Source organism: Pristis pectinata, chromosome 2, assembly GCF_009764475.1.
Source record: "Pristis pectinata isolate sPriPec2 chromosome 2, sPriPec2.1.pri, whole genome shotgun sequence".
Classification (NCBI taxonomy): Eukaryota; Metazoa; Chordata; class Chondrichthyes; order Rhinopristiformes; family Pristidae; genus Pristis; species Pristis pectinata.
Genome location: NC_067406.1, coordinates 100,753,583 through 100,775,825, shown reverse-complemented (window position 1 = coordinate 100,775,825; position 22,243 = coordinate 100,753,583). Strand labels below are relative to the sequence as shown.

Here is a 22,243-nt window from a genome sequence, read left to right as displayed (position 1 = left end):
TGGTATCATCCATAAACTTATTAATCATGCTACCTACATTTTCATCCAAATTGTAAAACATAGATGACAAACAGGGGACCCAACAATGATCCCTGCGGCACACCAGCAGTTATAGGCCTCCAATTTGAAAAACAACCCCTCCACTTCCACCCTCTGTCTTCTACCACCACTCCAGTTTTGAATCCATTGGCTAGCTTACTCTGAATCCCATGTGATCCAACCTTCTGGACCAGCCTACCATGTGGGACCTTATCAAAGGCCTGGATAATATCCACATAGACAATATCTACCACCCTGCCTTCATCAATCCTCTTGGTCATCTCTTCAAAAAACTCAAATTTGTGAGACACAAATTCCCACACACAAAGCCATGCTGACTATCCCTAATCAGTCCTTGCCTTTCCAAATGCAGATAGATCCTGTCCCGCAGATAGATCCTGTCTCTCAGAATCCCCTCCAGTAACTCACCCACCACTGATGTCAGACTCACCAGCCTTAAGTTCCCTGGCTTGTCCTTGCTGCCCTTCTTTAAAAAAGCACAACACTAGCCACCCTCCAGTCTTCTAGTATCTCACCCATGTCTAAGGAAGATACAAAAATCTCTGTCAGGGCCCCTGCAATTTCTTCCCTTGCTTCGCACCATGTCCTATGATACACTTAGTCAGATCCTGGCGATTTATCCACCTTTGTGTGCCTCAACTCTGCCAGCACTTCCTTTGTGTAATAGGAATGCACTGAATTGCTTGTTACAAGGATAATGACATGTCCTGATCGTATTATTGAACATTTTATGAAAAAAGTATGTTTTTGGTAAAAAAAATTTTGATGCAATGTAAATATTAACTGGGATGGTCAGAGCATAAACTCTTGGGAGACTTCACAATAGTAACACAAGGGAAGGAGTAGAATCCATAATAGGAAATTAGAGTCACAGAGTCATGCAGCTAGGAAAAAGGCCCTTCAGCCCACTGAGTACGTTTTAGCTATCAAATACTTATTTCTCCTAACTCCATTTTATAACACTCAGCCCATAGCTTCTATGCCAGTGTTTCAAGCACTCATCTAAATAGGTTCTGAAATATTGTGAGAGTCTCTTCCCTCCAATACCTCTGCAGGCAGTGCATTCCAGATTTCAGCCACCCTCTGGTAAAAAAGATCTTCCTCAAATCCCTTCTAAATAACCTGCCCCTTATCTCAAGCCAGTGCTCTCTGGTTTAAAACAACCTCCGAAGGGGAGACGTTTCACACTATCTACCCGATACTTCCCAGAATTTTATGCATCTCAATTGAGTCCTCCCTTCCCCATCCCCAAAAGAAACAAATCCACCCTATCCAATCTCTCCTCTCAGCTGAAGTGTTCCATTCTAGGCAACATGAATCTCCTCTGCACTCTCTAGAGTCCAATTATGTTCTTCCTACAGTGTGGTGACTAGAACTGTACACGGTACTCCAGCTGTGGCCTAACTAATATTTTATATTTTTGTAGCATAACCCCTTTGCTTTTTTTTCTATGTTCTGGCTAATGAAGTCAGATTTCCTGTATGCCTTCCTAGTCACCTTATGTAATTACCAGAGGCCTTTGGACATGTTCACTAAGGTCCCTCAGTACTTCCAAGGGTGCAAGTATCCTAGACTTATTACTCCTCTCAAAAATGCATCACCTCAAACATTGCATTAATTCTCTGCTATTTCTTTGCTCACCTTATCAACTAATCAATATCAATCTGTAGCCAAAGACAACTCTCCTCACCATCAACCTTGCAGTATGCCAGCTATGTCAATGGCTACAAAGATAAAGAAAGATGTAATGGGAATGTTTACTAAGATCATACTTATAGGGAATTGCATTTGCAACTTTGATTTGGGCAGTTCCTATTCTACTGCAGGATCAGGTACCTGGTAGAAGACGTTCAAATTTGCGAGCCATCAAGTTATCCAAGGGTTAAATTAATTGCATATAAATATCAACTACATTGTGCGATTAGATCTTGCTCCCTTTAATATGGAAAATGTCCTGTAGAAGTGCAAGTGAATATAGGCATTGAGCCAAAGGAGGAAAGGTTAAGGTTTGGTGATCAAAAGCTCAATCTAAAAGAGAGGCCTGAAGGAGGACCATAAAAGGAGTTGAAGTTTAAAGCCTTAGGAATGAAAGCTCTAAAACGTGGTGTCTGCACAGCTGGTAGAGCAAAGAACAGATGCATAAAAGACAGAACAATTCAGAGGACTGGCAAACTTGGTGAGGGGGATGTATAATTGCAGGATGTTAGAGATAGCAAGGTCTGAGGCCCTGGAGGGATTCAAACATGTGGAAAATGTGAAGTCTGATGTGATTAATAAAATCAGCATCTGAAACTTCCATTATATTCAGTTTAATCGAATTTTGAAAAGTATGAATTTTTTTATGATTCAGCTGCATCACAGAGAATTGAATGTGCTTTCACTGCAGGTTTTCATAGTAGCTGTAAAAAATTGTGTTCTCATAAATGCAGTATGATAATATTAGAGGAATAATCCACAGTGAGAGTTCAGTTCCCACTGTGATAGTTTGAGAATTTGAATTCTGTTAAAAAAAACTGATACCAATACCATGAAGCAGGTAATTTGTCATAAAGCATCAATGTCCTTTACAAAAGAAAGCAACAACCCTGATCTAGTCTGACCTTTAACTCCAGTTTCTCAATAACAGAGCAAGCCAAAGCTCCCTGCAGTCTTGCTACAGTGCAATCATGCATGTGGTGGGATAACATGATATTGATCAGCTGGAAAGTTGGGCACAGCAATGGCAGATGGAATCTAAACCTGATAAGTGTGAAGTAATGCATTTTGGAAGATCAAAGAAGCGTAGGACATACAGTACACAGTAAATGGTAGGGCCCTAGGGAGTGTTGATGAACAAAGCTGTCTTGAGTACAAGTCCATAGATCCCTGAAAGCAGGAGTACAGGCAGGTACGGTGGTGAAGGCGGTATATGGGATGATTCCTTCATCAACCATGGCATAGAATACAAGAACAGGAATATCGGGATACAACTTTATAATACCTGGAATACTGTGTGCAATACTGTCCAATACTGGTCACCACACGATAGGAATTATATGAATCTGCTGGAGAGGGTGCAGAGGAGATTCACCAGGATGTTGGCCAGATTGGACCATTTCAGTTATAAGGAAAGATTGGCCGGATTTATTTTCCCTCCAGCACAGGAGGCTGAGGAATGATCTAATAAGAGTATACAGAATTATGAGGGAATAGATAAGATAGTATCTTATTCCCTTGGTGGGGATGTTGAAACAGGTAGGTATAAGGTGAAAGGTAAGAGGTATGGAGAGGGTCTGAGGGGGAATGTTTCCACAGAGTGGGTGCAATCTGGAATTCTCTGCTTAAGCAGTTGGTGAAGATAGGTACTCTCACACACTTTAGCAATTCAGGTGCTTGTCAGGAACGCTTAAGCATGGAAGGCTATGGATCAAATGTGGATAAATGGAATCAATGCAGACAAGAACACTGATTGGTATTGGCATTCGTTTATTATTGTTACTTGTACTGAGATACAGTGAAAAGCTTTTGTTTGCATGCCATAAGACATAGGAGCAGAATTAGGTCATTCAGCCCTTAGAGTCTGCTCCGTCTTTCGATCATGGCTGATTTATTTTTCCCGATCAACCCCATTCTCCTGCCTTCTCCCATAACCTTTGACGCCCTTACTAATCAAGAACCTATCAACCTTTGCCACTTCTTTGCCCGTTCTCCCAACCTGTCCAAGTCCTCAGCAGATTCCCTGCTTCCTCAACGCTACCAATGACTTGGCCTCCATAGCCGTCTGTGGCAATGAATTCCACAGATTCACCACTCTCTGACTAAAGAAATTTCTCCTCATCTCTGTTCTAAAGGAACCTCCTATTGAGGCTGCGGCCTCCAGACCTCAACACTCCCACTACCGGAAACATCCTCTCCACGTCCACTCTATCCAAGCCTTTCAATATTTGGAAGGTTTCAATGAGATCTCCCCCTCATCCTTCTAAACTCCCAGCGAGTACAGGCCCAGAGCCATCAAATGCTCCTCATACATTAACCCTTTCATTCCCAGGATAATTCTTGTAAACCTCCTCTGGACCCTCTCCAACGTCAGTACATCCTTCCTTAGATCTGGGGCCCAAAACTGCTCACAATACTCCAAATGTGGTCTCACCAATGTCTTATAAAGCCTCAGCAGTACATCCTTGCTTTTATATTCTAATCCTGTCAAAATGGTTGCTAACATTGTACTTGCCTTTCTTACTATCGACTCAACCTGCAAGTTAACCTTTAGGGAATCCTGCACTAGGACTCCCAAGTCCCTTTGCACCTCTGATTTTTGAATTCTCTCCCCATTTAGAAAATAGTCTACGCCTTTATTCCTTCCACCAAGGTGCATGACCATACACTTCCCTACACTGTATTCCATCTGCCACTTCTTTGCCCGTTCTCCCAACCTGTCCAAGTCCTCTGCAGACTCCCTGCTTCCTCAACACTACCTGCCCCTCCACCTATCTTTGTATCATCTACAAACTTGGCCACAAAGCCATCAATTCTGTCATCCAGATCATTAACATATAATGTGAAAAATAGCGGACCCAACTCTGACCCCTGTGGAATACCACTAGTTACTGGCAGCCAACCAGAAAAGGCCCCCTCTATTCCCACACTTGGCTTCAGCCAATCTTCTATCCATGCTAGTACCTTTCCTGTAATACCATGGGCTCCTATCTTACTTAGCAGACTCATGCGTGGCACCTTGACAAAGGCCTTCTGAAAATCAAGTAAACAATATCCACCGACTCTCCTTTGTCTATCCTGCCTGTTACTTCCTCAAATAATTCCCCTTAAGGAAACCATGCTGACTTCGGCCTATTTTATCATGTGCTTTCAAGTACCCCGAAACCTCATCCTTAATAATGGACTCTAACATCTTACCAGCAACTGAAGTCAGGCTAACTGGGCTGAATTTCCTGTCTTTTGTTTCCCTCCTTTCTTAAGGCGTGGAGTTATGCTATGCACAAGTACTTCAAGGCAGTAAAAAGGAAAACAGAATGCAGAATATAGTGATGCAGCTACAGAGAAAAGGCAAGTAAATAAGATAAACAAATAAAGTGCAAGGGCCATGACAAGGTAGATTGGCAGAGATCGAGAGTTCATCTTCAGCATATGATCGGTATGGACATGGAGGGGACCCTGAAGGGCCTGCTTCTGTGCTGTGCAACTCTGACTCTCTATGGCTGTCAAGATCCTGGAACTCACTACATAACAGTGTCGTGGGAATACCTTCACTACAGAAATTACAATAATTCAGGAAGGCAACTCACTACCATCTTCTCAGGGCAGCTATGGGTGGGCAATGAATGGGTATCTTGCCAACAACAGCCACATCCCCAGAAGATATTACAAAAGAATGCTGGGTGTTGCAGAGACCATCCTTAAAAAGTATTACTTATCAACAAAAAGATACAATAATTATTTTCACATAATCAGTATGAGATTCTCCACAATTATTGAAGCAAACAAGTTGTTGCAACATTTCCTGAAAACACTATATATTTACACTGTCATAGTTTTATGTGCAGTTGAATGTTTCTATCGTCTTCTGTTAGTTAATTTCAGTGGTTATAACTTTGATTTCTTAATTGTTTCTATAACCTGCATCATTTTAAAACACACTGCATAGTACTTCTGAAGCATCATAGAAGGTGCGATTGGGTAAACTCAGTACACTGGCATGTGTGTGGGGGTGTGAATGTGCATTTATACCACCAACATATTTGGGAGTGAGACTCTGTCCTTAACCTCAATCCACAGCACATTATCCAGTCTAGCCTTGCCACCAGCCCAGACTGACAGGAATTTGAAAAGGACATATGTCAGCTGAAAAACAACACATCACCTCCAGTGTGGTAGCACAAACCCACCATACAACTCGTGGGATATCAGGCATCAATGCCTTCCTGTACACTCAGATACATGGATTACCTGTAGCAGGCATATTGAAGCATTGGAAACATAGCACCAGTACTATCTCTGCAAAATTCAAGAGGATGAACAAATCAATATCAGTGTCCTCTCCCTGGCAACATCCTCAGCTTTGAGGTTCCAATTGCACCAGGTTTGTTGGGAAGGTCACATCATTCATACATCCGAATTAAAGCTCTAAAAGTAGCTGCTCTATTCTGAGCTGAGAGTTTGCTAAGTGGACAGAGAAAATGCTTAAAGGATGCTCTCAAAGCCTTCTGGAGAAAGAGTAACATCCTTACTGGTCAAAATGGAGAAGGAGCATTCAAGATAGCACTGGGAAGTTTAAATCTCTTGATCAGAACACAGAAGGCCTGCAGAAATGGCAGAAGCACACCACCCACCACCCTGCCCAGCGATACACCTCCTGCCCCATGTGTGGCAGAGTCTAAGGTTCTGATCAATCATCTCAGAACCCACTGAAAAGGAGAGGTTTCACATCACTATTGACCCCAAGGGACAGCATAAGAAAATGTGTGTATGTGTCTGTGTCATTTGAGGGAAGGCAGATGAATAACGGGACTGAAATTTCTTGGGCTCTGATGTTCAGGGGAAGGAATGAAAGCCAAAAGCTTAACTGCGAAGGCTGGTCATCGGTTTCCAGGAACAAAGTAGCCTGGGGAAGTTGGGGGCCTCTCAGGGATTGAGAAATGTGCTACGTTGGCTAGGGAAAGGGGGTTCAGTGCAAGACAAAGGGTTTTGAGCAAGTTTTTCACTTCCCTGTTGACAGCCCTGTGCTGGCAAGGCCTTACTGTACCAAGAGTGCCCAGTGATGGGAGCTCATCGAGACAATATGGTGCAAAGCTCCAAAAAGAAGAACTGTATGTGGAATAATGTCATGGCAGGGCCACAAGAACACAGTGCAAAATCAAGTTTAACAAAATTGACCAGAAAATGGCCAATCTGAATTTACAGCCGACATTGTAATGTTGGTAGCAATTAATTGTAGCAGTTGACATGTATCTGCAGAGTGTTTCTTCAACAAATAAAGCAAAACTTGTTTTAAGGAAGAAAGTGATGGTCTCGAATAAATGTAGGATATTCCTGTAGTAACTTCATTCGGATCCCTGCTGAACTGCCACTGGAATTAGCTGTAAATAACTGAATACACTGAAGGATTGGCCAATATCCTGCCACAGTTATAGCAGATTGGGTTAAGCACAGAATGTATGATCGTATTAAAAAGGATACTAGAAGAATATATGCTGAGAAAGGAATGGAAGGAAGGGGAAGCCTTGAGTGAAGCATAAACAGAACAGAACTGTTGAACTGGAAGGTTGTTTCTATACTGCAAAATACTTCATCATTCTACATGAACAAAATTTAGCCAGACCCAACATCTAAAGTGGTTTGTATCGGAGTTCCAGCATTTCTTATTTTCTTCTATTTTCATTCATCTTCTCTGATTTACATTTCCTCTGGATAGATCAGCTGTGCTTAAGAAGCCTTCACCATATCTCTCAGCTGGCACATTTCTGTAATTCAGCTTCGCTTTGTTCTCTCTTCTCTGCAATTTGTTTGATTTCCAACTTTTCTCAGGTCTGCTATAATATCATCAATCTAAAACGTTAGCTCTGTTTCTCACTCTACATCTGCTGCCTGACCTACTGACTATTTCCATCATTTTCTATTTTTGTTGCAGATTTCCATTACCTGCAAGCTTCTCAAGTGAAGTTCATCAATACTTTACCATTTTAATCAAATTTATAGTTATAAATAGTCAATTTAAATCCATTGAAGTCAGCTTGTTTCTTACCCCTGATCCACAGAATTGTCCAAGCCTTGAAGCTGTGGTGTCAAACCCATCAAACAGTTCAATAAAGTCGTAGCCACAGTCAGCTTCCACCTCCACTTCAAATGTCTGGAAGGATAGCTCCACTCCATAACCTTTTTCTGCTATAATCTGCCATTCACAGTCTACTTGGCCTGGATAGTTATTGTCTCCAAACTGTGCATGGGAGTACAGATCCTTGGATTTAATTTCGGCCCGCAGTCTCCCGCCGCATTCTGAAACAAAGAATTCACACCAGTAACCAATTTGTCTTTCAGCACAACTATTTACAAGACCTTAATTAAAGGCAAGGAAATCCATTCAAAAGGAATTTAATGTCCCATCATTTATTATCTTAAAAGCCTGATGATCCTATTTATGTTTTCTAAAATCCATTCTCAATTTGACACATGACATTGATCCTCTTTCTGCAATTCAGTTTAAAGTAACTGTAAAATTTTCCACCCCCCACACTACCTAATATCTAACCGATCATGGACACAAATGTTAAGTTAAAAGTTCATTTGATTCTTTCAGTAAATCAAAAATAACAATTTAAATTTGAACACATTTAAAACAGGAGAGTAAATCAGGCAAGGATTTGACACTGAGCCACACTGTCCAAGCTACAGGACATTTCACCAAGAGCTTGGGCATAAGGGCAAGTTTTCAGGATCAACTGCAAAGTGGAGAGTGATGTAGAGAGCTGATGGGGCGAGGTAGAGCTCAGGACCCAACCCACTGACAGCAATGCCACCAACGGCTCAGTGACTAGGATAATCTGTGCAAGAGATTGGCCTCAGAAAAATGCAGAGACATAGGGAGACTTTACTGCTAGCAGAAGTTCCAGAAACTTGGAATGCTGAACGCCAAGAGGAATGTTCAAATAAGCATGAGAATTTTAAAAGTTTGATGAACTAGGATATAACAAACATGGGGTTATGGGTGAATAGGACAATACGCAAAATAGGAGGAGGGACTTTTCAATGAGACGAATTGTGAATAGTGCGGGAGATGTGCTTTAGTTCGGGATGCTGGCAATCCCACACTGATTGAGGGAGCCCTTATTTCAAAGGGAAATAGGGTTTCTTATAAAATCACTACAGGTTACCCTATTTCCCTTGGAAAATTTGCTGCAAAGGTTGAGTTCCAGGTCAGGAAAGACCCAGCCACCAGGATTTTGCAGTCAGCGGAGATGCTGCCAACTCATTGTTAACTACAAAAGTAAATTAAAATTTATCTAGCAGCAAGCCTCCCAGTGAGGATTTCCAGGAACTGTTGGGAGAAATCCTTCCTGATGAGTCACAAGTGTTGCAATGATAAGTCCTGCCCACAGACTTTGACGATTTACATCCCCTAGTTCCCAGCTTGCTATCAAAACCTTACATTTCGCTGCTCCTGTAGGTGGGGAGAGACAGGAAGGGAGGCGTGGCGGGATGCAGTAGACAGAGGAAATGCAAAAGAGTTAAGGACAAGGAAGGATGGAAAGAGAATGAGAGGAAAGATGGGAAGGGAAAAGGAAAGAGGGAGGGAAGGACATAAGGCAGAACAGAATGAAGAAGAGCATTGAGGAGGGCGAGAGAGAGAAAAGGAAAGAGCACAGGGAAGGGAAGGTAATGACAGGAGAGGGAGATAGAGAGGGACAGGCAGGAAAGCATTGTGCAACTGAAATTCAGTCTACATTCTGGAGTGAAACATGAAAATAATTTCTGTGTCTGTTGGCATTACTCTGTAAATTTACCCAGGCACTTCCAGGTATAGATCAACTTTGTGCACAAACATGATTTCCTCATTGGGGCTGGGCAGGTTTGTCATTCCCTGGGCACTGCTCCTTCTGGAGCATTGCAGAGAATGGGACCATGTTGTCCAATGTGATCGTCCCAATGCGATGTTGGACTGGGATGTCTGCCAGGTAAGCGAATTATTAATCTTCATCCTTAGTCCCACCACCCCCCACTCCCAAGGGAACTGCAATCATCCCCTTCACCACCTTTGATTTCCACCGGGCCTGTGATTGCCCAAGTCCCAGACTCTTTGTCTGGCACACCCCTACCCAATAGAAATGGTCAGTTCTGATCCATTCCCCCTTTCCCCTGAACTACTGGTCCCCAATTACTTTTCTTACACACCCATCCTTCTCTTGAACTGCTAGTCCTGGATCCGTTCCCTCCACATCAACTTCCGAACTGCAGAGCTCCAATGGTCCACATTGATGTCTGAAAGGAGTGCCAGCTGGCACATTTTCAATGCCAAAAATCTCTACTCACTGCCGCCCCCCCCCCCCCACCCCCCACTCTCAATTTTACCTATTAAAAGAATCAAGTGATATGGCATAAGTGCAGGAAAGTGGAAGGAGAGAGGGAAGATGGACATAGGGACGGACAGGGACAGGGAGAGAGGGAGGGTGAGAAAGAAAGAAAGGGAGGAATGAAAGGAGGAATGAGGAATGAAGGCCAGGTGAACCGAATGGGTCAGAAGAACAGAAAAAAGAGCAGGAGGAGGTCATTAGGCCTCTTATGCTTAATCTGCCATTTAATAAAATCCTGACTGAGCTTTTATCCCAGCACCACTTTCCTGCATTTATCCCATATCACTTGATTCCTTTAATGGGTAAAATTGAGAGCGGGGGGTGGTGGGGTGGGGGGGGGGGGGGCAGTGAGTCGAGATTTTTGGCATTGAAAATATGCCAGCTGGCACTCCTTTCAGACATCAGTGTGGACTATTGGAGCTCTGCAGTTCGGAAGTTGATGTGGAGGGAACGGATCCAGGACTAGTAGTTCAGGAGAAGAGTGGATGAGTAAGGAAAGTAATTGGGGACCAGTAGTTCAGGGGAAAGGGGGAATGGATCAGAACTGACAGTTTCTATTGGGTAGGGGTGTGCCAGACAAAGGGTCTGGGACTTGGGCAATCACAGGCCCGGTGGAAATCAAAGGTGGTGAAGGGGATGATTGCAGTTCCCTTGGGAGTGGGGGGTGGTGGGACTAAGGATGAAGATTAATAATTCGCTTACCTGGCAGACATCCCAGTCCAACATCACATTGGGACGATCACATTGGACAACATGGTCCCATTCTCTGCAATGCTCCTGAAGGAGCAGTGCCCAGGGAATGACAAACCTGCCCAGCCCCAATGAGGAAATCATGTTTGTGCACAAAGTTGATCTATACCTGGAAATGCCTGGGTAAATTTACAGAGTAATGCCAACAGACACAGAAATTATTTTCATGTTTCACTCCAGAATGTAGACTGAATTTCAGTTGCACAATGCTTAAAAAATACAACTTATCATATTGAATTCCCAGGCTTTTTAAAAAAAAATTTGATTGCATGCTCAAGTGATCTTTTTAAGGACTCCTGCCTTGGCTACTTTAGCTCAAGACAATTGGGTATAATGTTTTAGAACAGTTGTGATCAATTTTCCTGAAGAGGCTTGAAGCAGGCATAAAAGCGCTTGCAGCCACTTGGCAATTCAGTCGTGAGACTTGAAATTTGCCATGTGGTGCTCTCCTGACGGACTGAACACACATACACACTATATTAAACAACTCTACAAGTGTTTCTCATCTACCCTGCTCTCCACATCACCTTCTCCATTATCACCCTATTAAATCCTTGAAAAAATTTTAAAGAAATGGATCAGATGTCCTGTTTATCAACTTGTCGAGAGAGAAAAGCCCTTGCCTCTGCAATCTCTCCCATTTGTTATATTCACTGAAATTCTGGCAATGTTCCAGGAATGCAACAGGACCATAACAGTATTTCTGGGGCCAGTGGAAATCCAATCTACACTACAATGTGAAGGAAGTGAAAAGTCGAGGCTGATAAGACTGACCTCAACATTGCAGCAGCAATTGATAAAGGAAGTAGGATGGTGAATATTGTAGCCCAAAGGGTTGAATTTGCAAGCTCAAAACAAACAATGTATACTATTATTCTAGCAAAGGCATTATTGATTATATCAAATATCACAAAAGCTCTTCATTCATTTTTATCACCAAATAGCTCCAGAGATTGGAAACAAATGAAAGTAAAATATTGTGACTATTGTGGAGAAATATTTACTGTCTCTCTCTCTTAGGTGCTGACTGACCTATTGAAGATTTTCAGCACTGTTCTGTCTTTGCTTCAGTCACAAATGGCCATGTTTATGAAAAATACGATCTCGAAAGCTTTCAGTTTAACAGCTTATAAAGAGCAAGTGTGGTATTTTCACCTTGGGTGAGGAATGATATGCTATTCAATGAATTGGTGAATTAATTGTACCTTATTTTTTCCTGTGTCCCCATTAGAAGCTTTTGAACAATCGTGCTCCAATTTCACTCCTAGAATCTAACCATACCACCCAGGGCAAAATTTCAACTATCTGTTTCAACTACACATTCCCACAAGATTGGAAGAAGATTAAATTTATTGGCTCCACCATGCTATTTCACATCAAATGCTCATGATGATCTTGGAGTCCAGCATTGATTCACTTGATGGTTTCTGAAATGAATCTTACATTTTTATATGTTAACAAAATATGGGAGAAATATTTTGTTCAATTTTTGCTATTAAGGGTAGAAAGTTTGACCCTACAAAAGAAAATAGAAGATTAATAAATTGCATGAGCTCAACCAAGGTTTCTTGCGTCCAAGTCTGTTGTTGATGCACTGGAATCAAAATAAAAATTATGTCAGTCATGTTTTGAAATAGTAACTGTGAAAGTAAAATATTGACTTTGAAATTACTGCATTTTAAATTTTGCCTTTATTCCACAGGTTTGACAGTGAAATTTGCCTCAAATGACCACAATCCATCAGCACTACCCTGCTCTGCAGACTTCATACCAAAAATTATTGGTCCACCTAGTGTCGAGTTCAAATGATGCAGGTTTAGCTCCTCAGCACACAACATCACAACAGGTACATTAACATACAACAAGAAAAATTTAACTTTGTTCTGTTTTTTGGGGCAAAACATGAAGAATTATGGGAGACATTCTGGATTGCAATGTCCTCAGTCTGAGCTGCGCTGTCAGATGCATAAAAAGGCATCTAATGCCATAAATATACAAATTGGGTCCCAATATGGCATTTGAGTTCAATTGGGTAGAGGTTGCACAATGCAAATTTCATCTCATTATATCAGCTTTTGAGTGCCTAAGCAGATGTCCTTAAAGGGGACATTTGAAAGTTGGCAATAGGCTTTTAGTAAATTACACTTCAATCAAGCCATAGAACAGCAGCACTTCTGCTTCCAAACAAAACTGCAGATGACAGCTGTCCTAATCTTACATTGCTCAGCAATGCCTCCACCCATCCCCCTGCCAAGGATTTACCTGCAGGCCTGCTTGGCCCCAGAGCCAGCTGGAATTCATTAGCCCCCAACCAGCCAGCTGCATCAGAAGCATCAAGTGATTCATTCAACTGAGACCGGATGCCTCAGACTGGCATTGAAGCAATCACTTTGCTAACTGCGTGTCCAATTTCTTGGCTGGTAACTGCAATAAGCTGTGCACTCTCTGCAACCCTCACATAAAACAGATAAAACCAAAGTGGGAAAAGGCTGCCGGACAGAAGCGCAATAAAGGTAAGGGAATGAAAAGCAGCTGTTAGCTGACGTTTGGTCTCAATGTGATTTAGAATGGAACCCAGCTGTGTTTTGAAAGTCAATCTCCATCATTAAGATTTCACACTCAGCAAGAATCCAGATTCTACAGAAAACATCTATTTCTTTCAAAACTGGAGACATAACTGAAAAGTTAATATTTGGATTCAATACACCCCACTGAAAGTAATCCTTTACTTCAGTTGAGTGAAGTTTTTTGTGGTACCAATTGTTGTGGAGTTGTGTATTTGGACAGTTTGAGACTGACCCCAATCAACAGCAGTAAAGTAAAAACTGAAAATAATGGAAACAATCAACAGGTCAAGCAATATCTGTGGACAGCAAGAAGGAGGTAATGTTTTGGGTTAATGATCCTTCAGTGGAGACATCAAGTTGGTGCGTCACTGCCAATTGTCTCTGTCAGTGCTGAATGACCAACAGACCAAACTTATAATGCCAGCTGCCCTGTTTCTTGCTACCAAGTGAACAGATTGCTTGAATACTTTTGGAAAATTCATCAATAGCATTGACTTCCTGGTTTAACTTCCTATGCACTCAATGACAGCATTTAGTTTTTTTTGTAAAAACCTCTAGGGCAATCTAATAACATGTAATCTTTTAAAATGGCTTTTGTTGCTCTGAAGGGGATATGGGAGATGCAGAGCTGATTCCATGCCTCTTGCCTGAATACCCCTTGAGGAGCTCTGTACATGAACTACCACCCCAATTTCACTTAATGCAAACCATCTAATATAATTGGCCTATAAATATGTATTGTTTTGAAAGCTGCCTTGGTAATAAACTTGTAATGAAAATACAGAGATTTCATAAAAATGGATATATTGCCTTGGAACTCCTCCAGCTAAATGTAATGCCCATGAAAAGCAAAGAAACTTTCAGCTGTTATTAATTGTGACCACTGTACTTTCTGTATAGATTCCATGAAGATGTGGGTTGGATCTCACTGGTGTAGGCCTACCACCTATGGCCTCCCAAAGCAGGCCCAGTGTTCTGGATTCCAGTCAATCATCTAAACCACAGCAGAGCCTTCAATGGTGCACTATAGTACTTCTACATCAAATGCCCTGAAAGATTTAACAACCAGCAAAGTCCTGATCTCTGCTTTCCTAACAGTCATTTAAGGGTTTTCAAATGCCTCTGATATTCACAGACATTTGAAAATTAAACATTATTTTTAAAAAAGCTAACATTATCTAAAGAGAGTTAAGATCACATGTATAACTAAAAACATTAAACTAAAATAAAATAATTGAAAAAAAAAGGAACTTGCCTTTCCCGTTTCTCCTAATCTACAGGCTACAATCCCCACCAAAGTCAATGGGGATACAGGTGTAACCCAATGCAAGATCTGAGAAGTGGTTCTCCAATGCAAGTACTGGGGATCTGACCAAGTGTGAGCCAACAGATTTAGCATTCTGAACTTAGAAGTTTCAAATTTACTGACAAGTTTGACATCAGTCGCTAGGAAATCTTAACCTTGCTTCCATTTAAATGGGTAACTGCAAACATTTTGTATATTTATGTCGATAATCATGTCTCTTTTTTATTCTAACTTAATAATTTTCATACTTCTGTTTAATGTACATGCTAGACATTAATAATATAAATGCCATGAAATACAGAATGAATCCTGCAGGCAATATTCCCTCCTATGAAAAACTTAAGCTCTTCCTGAAAATTCTTATACTTTGCTGTACTGATTTACAGATCCATAGACACCAATCACTTCAGTATATTGCTCTAAGGTGCTGGAAAATAGTTGGTAATTCAACGTAACAATTAGGATACTTTCCTTATAGTGTCTCACTGTGGTTTTCTCCATAGACTGTCAGACTGAAACTCTCCATGCTAAACATTACTGCATTGTGAAAATAATAAAACTGATGTTGGAAATCTGAAATAAAAACAGAAAATGTTGGAAAACTACAGCAGGTCAGGCAACATCTGGGGAAAGAGAAACAGTTAACATTTTAGGTCAAAGACTCTTCATCAGAACTAGTAAAGTCTTGGACCAGAAGAAAACATCAGTGTCAGTGGAAGGAGTTGTGCAACTTATTTCACTAATTTGAAATGGGGCTACAATGGGTTAAACAACAAAGGCGGGTAATATAAACATAGTTTTTACTGCCCTACAAAACACTAAAGTGTAATCTAAGTGAAGTTTTCAAGATGATTAAGGGATTTGATTGGATGGGTAGAAATTAATTCCTCTGATGAGGCTCTAGAACAAGAGGGTAAAGCAAAATTTAATCCAGGTTATTCAGGGAGATGTCAGAGTAGCTGAAATCTGGACCCCTCTCCCCAAAAGTCTGCAGAGGCTTTGTCTATTGAAAATCTGAAAAGTGAGATTAACAGATTTCTGTTAGGGAAGAGCATTATATTATGAAATCATTGCAGGTAAATGGAATTAAATTCAAATCAGCCTTGATTGAACTGACTGCATCCTCCATTTCCTATATGATCCTACTCTCACCCGATTTCCACCCACACAAAGTTCCAGAAGAAATTACTCAACATCAGTATAGAGCAAAAAATTTTGCCAATTCTCCAAAGGCAAATGGGGCAAAATGCTCCAACCTTCAGCTTTTACCATCATTGGGTGAATACAGTTACACTAGCAGTTACAGGCATCAATCCCAGGATAAATTTCTGTTGCTTGGTAATTAGCCTGATTCACTGAACCATTGGACAATGGCCTTCTAGAAAGGCTATTCAGTAAATAATGGAAATTGAAAATGATCTCAAATAGAACAGAACGTCCAATGATGAGGACCGGAGATATAAGAATACAGTCACATACTGTAGTCCAAAGCTAGATATCAACAATATCATAATGAGGTACAAATTAATATCAAAAGAAAATTACTTTTGATTTTAATGCTGTATATACTTGGAACAGTAGAGGGTGCCATAATACCCCTTCATGTTCTGACTGATGCAGCCCATATCTTAAATGCAGAATTTCATTTTTCATCTTGAAATTCAATTAAAAGTTAAAACTAAATAGGATGTTCAATCATAATCCAAACATATTTGCTTTAATATGTTGTGCAATGGAGCTGGCTGCTGTTTAGACACATTAAATACTACAAAAGGCAAATGTACTGCCAGTAGTATGTCATTAAACACTGATGTGCCAAACAATAACTGTCAAGAGAACTTTAAGCCCTCTATATTGTTCTTCCCATTTAGCCTCCTCTTGTAACTACCCTTAATAAAGAACTATCAGATTGGAAACCATGGGCAATAAAAATAGCACAACATCCAAATAGAAGCAAGTGATGACCTGACATTGCCTATGTGAGCCACAGAGTGCAAATATCTGGATGTCCAGAATTATTATCTGTTAAGAGTGTGTTACCAGTGTTAAGAGAATCACACTTCTCACCAATGACACACCTTCAGTATTCAAAGCATTGCTAAGGCATTGTTAGTCTCCAGCAAAAACAGTAAAGGATGGAAAGTCTCAGCAAGTCAGGTAGCTTATTTGGAGAGAGAAATAGCACTAATGTTACAACTCCTATGGAGGGAAATGGACAGTCAACGTTTCGGGTCGAGACCCTTCACTTGGACTGAAAAGGAAAAGGAGAGATAGCCAGCGTAAAAAGGTGGGAGGGAAGGGGTGGAGCATGAGTCGGCAGGTGATAGGTGGGTCCAGCTGAGAAGGGTGAGAGGCAGATGAGGGAAGGAGAAAAGTAGGAATGATGTCAGAAGCTGGGAGATGATAGGTGGAGGTGATGCAATCTGTTAGGTGAGGATGGTGGAGCATGGAGTAGAGGGAGGGAGGTGGGGAGGGGAACCAGTGGGAAGAGTGTGTGGGTGATGGGCAGATAGGGAGGGTGGGAGAGAGGAAAGAGACAGGGTGATGGGAACTGGTTGAAGGAGGAGAGATTGTTGAAGGTTGGAATGTCAACTGTCCATTTCCCTCCATAGATACTGCCTGACCCGCTGAGTTTCTCCAGCACCTTTGCGTGTTTCTCCAGATTTCCAGCATCTGCAGTCTCTTGTGTCTCTAATGTTACAATTTGTTCACTTTTCATCAGCACTGCCTGATTGCTGAATGCTTCCAGTATTTTTTGTATTTAGTTCAGACTTCAAACATCTAAAGCATTTAGCTTTTGCATCAGTGGTCTATGCTTTGCATCTTCCCCTGGTGGTGCAGTAAAACTGGAACTGCTAGTTGTGAGATATACCCTTGGATTAAATTTACATCCTGACACTTCAATCAAAGCAATGAATTTACAACTTAATACTTAAACAGCAGGGTCAAACAAATGGATCAATCTTAGGATAAGGAGATTTGAAAACCAACAGTAAAGTATAATTTGCAAGTGAACATACCTTACTTGAAATGTACCTTAACATATTTTGAATATACAGTCCGATCTCAATGTAACACAAATGCTGGGGCAAATCTAACACTGAAACATTAGCAATACTTCTCTCTCCATACAAGCTATCCATATCATAAATGAAACTGATATTTGCCTAATTTTGGAACCCTTCTTTCTTCAAAGATCTGCACCTCAGTTTCATTTTATATGGCACAGCTCCATCTGCCAATGCCCCCACACACCAGGAAACTACCTCACCAATGCACAAGCCAGCAGACACACAGACAGTTTGAACAGATTTCCCCAACCTCCGTCCGTCTTCTCTCCACTCAACCTCTACTGCTGTGACAATTTGTGGAATGGATCCCCAGCACTGATTTGCAAGCCTCTCTCAGAATTTACGACTACCTCCTCGGTACTGCTGTTGTCAGAGGGACTTTGACAAAGGTCTGTTAAAATCTCTGGCAATATTACTTACTTCCTGTGATCCTGGAATAACTGAGGCACGCACTCAGGAAACACAATGAGAACACCAAAGCTGTAAAATCCCACGTAACCATGCAAAGCAGGAGATGGATTTACTTCGACTCTCCCACAGGGAAAATGTCCCACACACAAACTTTCCCTGTAGGACAGCTTTCACAGACCTTGACTCTCATTGGAGTATGGGTCTCACAGACACCGACTCTCACTAGGGTACAGTTCAACACACGGACTCTCACCAGCTTTAGTTCTACAGACGTTGCCTCACTGGGGTACAAATTCCATACACATTGATTCTCATGACTCCACATATGCCTATATCAGAATTCATTTACCACAACTCTGCTGTCAGTTAATCCATTAACTTTTCTTCATAAATCTAATACAACCTAATAAAGTCAAAGAAGCTGGAGAGTCTAACATAATGTATCCATGCAAAGTGGACTACAAACTTTGTCCTCGATATTGCAATAAAATAAAAGACATGATAATACCTGCAGTATATCCGAAAATGGAATATAACAAGGTGCATCATATCAACCTTGCCCTGCATTTGTTTGTTACAATCTGTGACTTAATGAAATGTGATTGACAGTTAAAATTTACTTTTGTCACAAGATGGCACTACAATACTTCACAATGGTTACCCATGAAGATGTTTGCGAGTTCTGCACTGGTAGATTGAGTTCATTCTTAATTAAAAGAATTACTGAGCAGTTGAGGATTTCCAACATTTTTTTGTTTTTGACTTCCTGCATTGGCAATATTTTGCTTTTCATATATTTATCTGAACTAATAAATACTTATATTTGTAAAGCTGAGAAAAATTCTATTAATTGACTAACTGACGTATCATTGTGGCATGTGAACTACAATTGCATGAACACAATAAACGAAAGGAAATCAAGATGGGTTCAATTTGACCACTTCCAAGCTTTTTGGGATAGAATGGTTTCAGCTGATATACAAACTAATGTTAAATAATGCTTAAAATTTAGAGCAGAACCATCAACTGATCTGATCAGTTTTAAAAATTACATTTTGCAAGCCCTTGGAAACTTGGACCACATGGGAATGATCCATTGTCCTGGTCACCCAGGCCAGAGTGAGTGTCCTGAGACAAACTGATCATACTCAACAGAAATCAAAATAACATCAGATACTACAAATCCAAAATCCCTCCTGCCACCTTCTCTGCAACTTAAACTTACTTTTTTAAAATCTCCCTTTCTTAGTTTGACGAAGGCTCTTTGACGTGAAATGTTAACTCTGTTTCTCTTTCCACAGATGCTGCCTGATCTGCTGAGTGTTGCCAGCACTTTCTGGCCACATCCAATGCTGCAATACACAGGTTGGGGTGAGCAGCTCCCAAAGGATCATCCTATTGGGATGTCCTTATTTACATCACCTCATTCAAAAACTCCTACTCACCAATGAGCCACAAGAATTGCTCTCACACTCAGTGTGAGAACCAATCCACCCAACTCACTAGTCAGGGGTAGCCTGGTATTCACAACGGGAGACTATTTTGTGGGATAACCAGGGTCCTTGAGGAGGTTTGGGAGGAATCTCTGCCAGATCACAGGCCTCCGAGTATGCAGCCCCTGCAATCAGAGAGGATGTTCAGCCAGACTCGGGTGCCATCGGGCAGCCCACTGAACTTATGCCACAGGTTTCAAACAGCTCACACGTCATTGGGGGTTGTGCTAATGAAAACAATCTACCCAAGACCCTGACCCACTGCAGACTCCATAGGATAAATAACATTGTGCACAGTGATATTCCCCTCAGTGGAATATGGGCAATGTTGGTAAAACCCTTCTTTTTTGACCAATCCAACTTGTCTTTAAGTAGAATGGCTAGCTGAATCATTTCAGAGTAATTAATGTTCAAGTACATTGGGGATGGTCTGTGAGCCAGTCATGTCAGGATAGTGGATCTCTTTAATGGGAGAACATTAGTGAACCAGGTGGCCCTTTTCCTGGCAATTCAGTGGCTTCAAGTTCACCCATTTTATAGTTGGTCTATTTAATTAACACCTTTAAATTTTTTAGCTGCTGTTGTGAGATTTGAACTCATTTCCTGATCATTTCCTGGGTTTCTAGTCCAATAAATGTAAATACTATGCCAACATGCTCTGCATTCTACCATTATAAAACAAACCAGGAATCAGGGCATTGCAATTCTTGCACAGTTCTTGATCCACTCACATGTCCAGCAGCTTTGAGCTGATGTTGGAAGCAACTGTAGTCTTTGTTAGATTTATTGGAAGAATACAAGCAAAGTGTTAATGTGCTGTGCCTCGAGTAGGACGTGGGAATACAGCAAAGCATTTCTGCACATGAAAGCTTCTGTTCTCAGCTGAGGTTGCTGCTGTAGGAGGAATGTTCTATCAATTTACTGGAGATAAAAGCAGGAAATAAAAGCAGGGGTCTATTCTTATGAATCTATAAAGATACGTGAAAGACAACAGTACCAGAGACTAGAGCACCTTGCAACTGGAAAATGCATAATAAGACAGGGGGATCTAATGAAGACAGATGGTTAGAAATGGGAGAGTAGCACACACTTGTATGCTCAAAATATTAATAAAATCCACTTTGTGCACATTCTAACATGCTTGTACCCATTTCCAGTGAAGTCTCAAGTTCGATTCACCTTTTAACAATTTGTTTTTCTGGTTTCATTTGTGCGAGTAATGACATCATCAACGTGCACGATACTCATCTTTACCTTACTGATGGAAATTAGATGAAGAAAGTGCAACCTACCAGTCCCAGTAAGGCAGAGCAAAACGCATGGCAAGGGAGTTAGGAGATGTCAGTTAAAGGGTACTGGCTGGGATATGTATGTTTTTCTCTTTAAAGGGATGGTGCTTCCCTGGCTACGGTTGTCTAGAACCAAGATTTACAGTCTAAATAGAAGGGGTCAGCCATTCAGGACAGAAATGAGAAGCAATTTCATTATCAACAGTGTTGAATCTTTGGAAATCTTTAATATCTTTAATATTCAAAAGTCTATTGTTTTGTCCTGAGTAATTTCAGCAAGTGAGCCTGTATGGATCTCTTGGGTAAAGAACCAAGAGATATGGGGTTAGCGCAGGAAAGTAGTGCAGAGCTAAAAGATCAGCCGTGATCTTATTAAATGGAAGGTATGACTGGCTAAATGGCTGATTCCTGTTTCTACTTATGTTCTTACATTATGCATGTACTCACTGAGTTTTCTGCTCATGTTAATAATTATTATGAGGTGTCATGGTGTTTTTTTGAAGTTATCCAGCTAGTCTAGCTGTCACTGCAACATTCTCTTTGTGGCTTTGCCACACATTTTATGCTTCCTCATGGCAGTGACACAGCAGCTGTAAGCTCGGTAGGTGGCTGCCATTAGGAACTGCGCAGATCATGTTTTAGAGCATCAAAGTAGGGAAAATGCACTGAATGGTATCGTAATATTTTGGAGGGGCTGTGGGTATTCGATATTCGTAATGTATCCAACATCCATTTAGTGTATCATACAAAATTGAAATCAAATCTTAATGTATACTTGCTACAAGTAAAAGAGCAACAAATAAAATCCAATAGCCTTGACTGTGATACTGAAAATATATCAAAAAAAAATTAAGGTTGAATTTGAGCAGATAGCAAGAGATTTTCATAACCACTGCTGTTTATAATGAAAATAGGGTAGTAGTCAATGGAATTTTTCACCATCCAAAGGCTAACAATGAGCCTGAAACAGGCTAAAAAGTCACTTTCTACTTCCATATCACATAGAAAGAGGCCATTTCAGCCTTTTGCATCTATGCAGGCTCATAGAACAATCCCATTTCCTCATTAATATTCCCTGCAACCTATTCTTTCCCCAGATTCTGCCACCCACCTACACACCAGGGAAAATTTACGATGACCAATTAACCTAGCAACCCACACTTTGGGATCTTGAGGACCTGGGGAAATCCCACATGTTCACAGAGAGAATGTGCAAACTCCAAATAGACAGCATC

General features: G+C 41.0%; 1 protein-coding gene across 3 annotated transcripts in view; it reads right to left on the bottom strand.

Moving 5' to 3' along the window:
* tll1 (tolloid-like 1) overlaps positions 1–22,243 on the bottom strand; it is a 299,046-nt gene that overhangs the window by 5,901 nt on the left and 270,902 nt on the right. For all 3 annotated transcript variants that reach the window (XM_052044469.1, XM_052044459.1, XM_052044478.1), the window contains one exon: positions 7,799–8,049. In XM_052044469.1, coding sequence (XP_051900429.1) covers positions 7,799–8,049 — 251 coding nt within the window. The remainder of the gene's footprint in view (positions 1–7,798; positions 8,050–22,243) is intronic.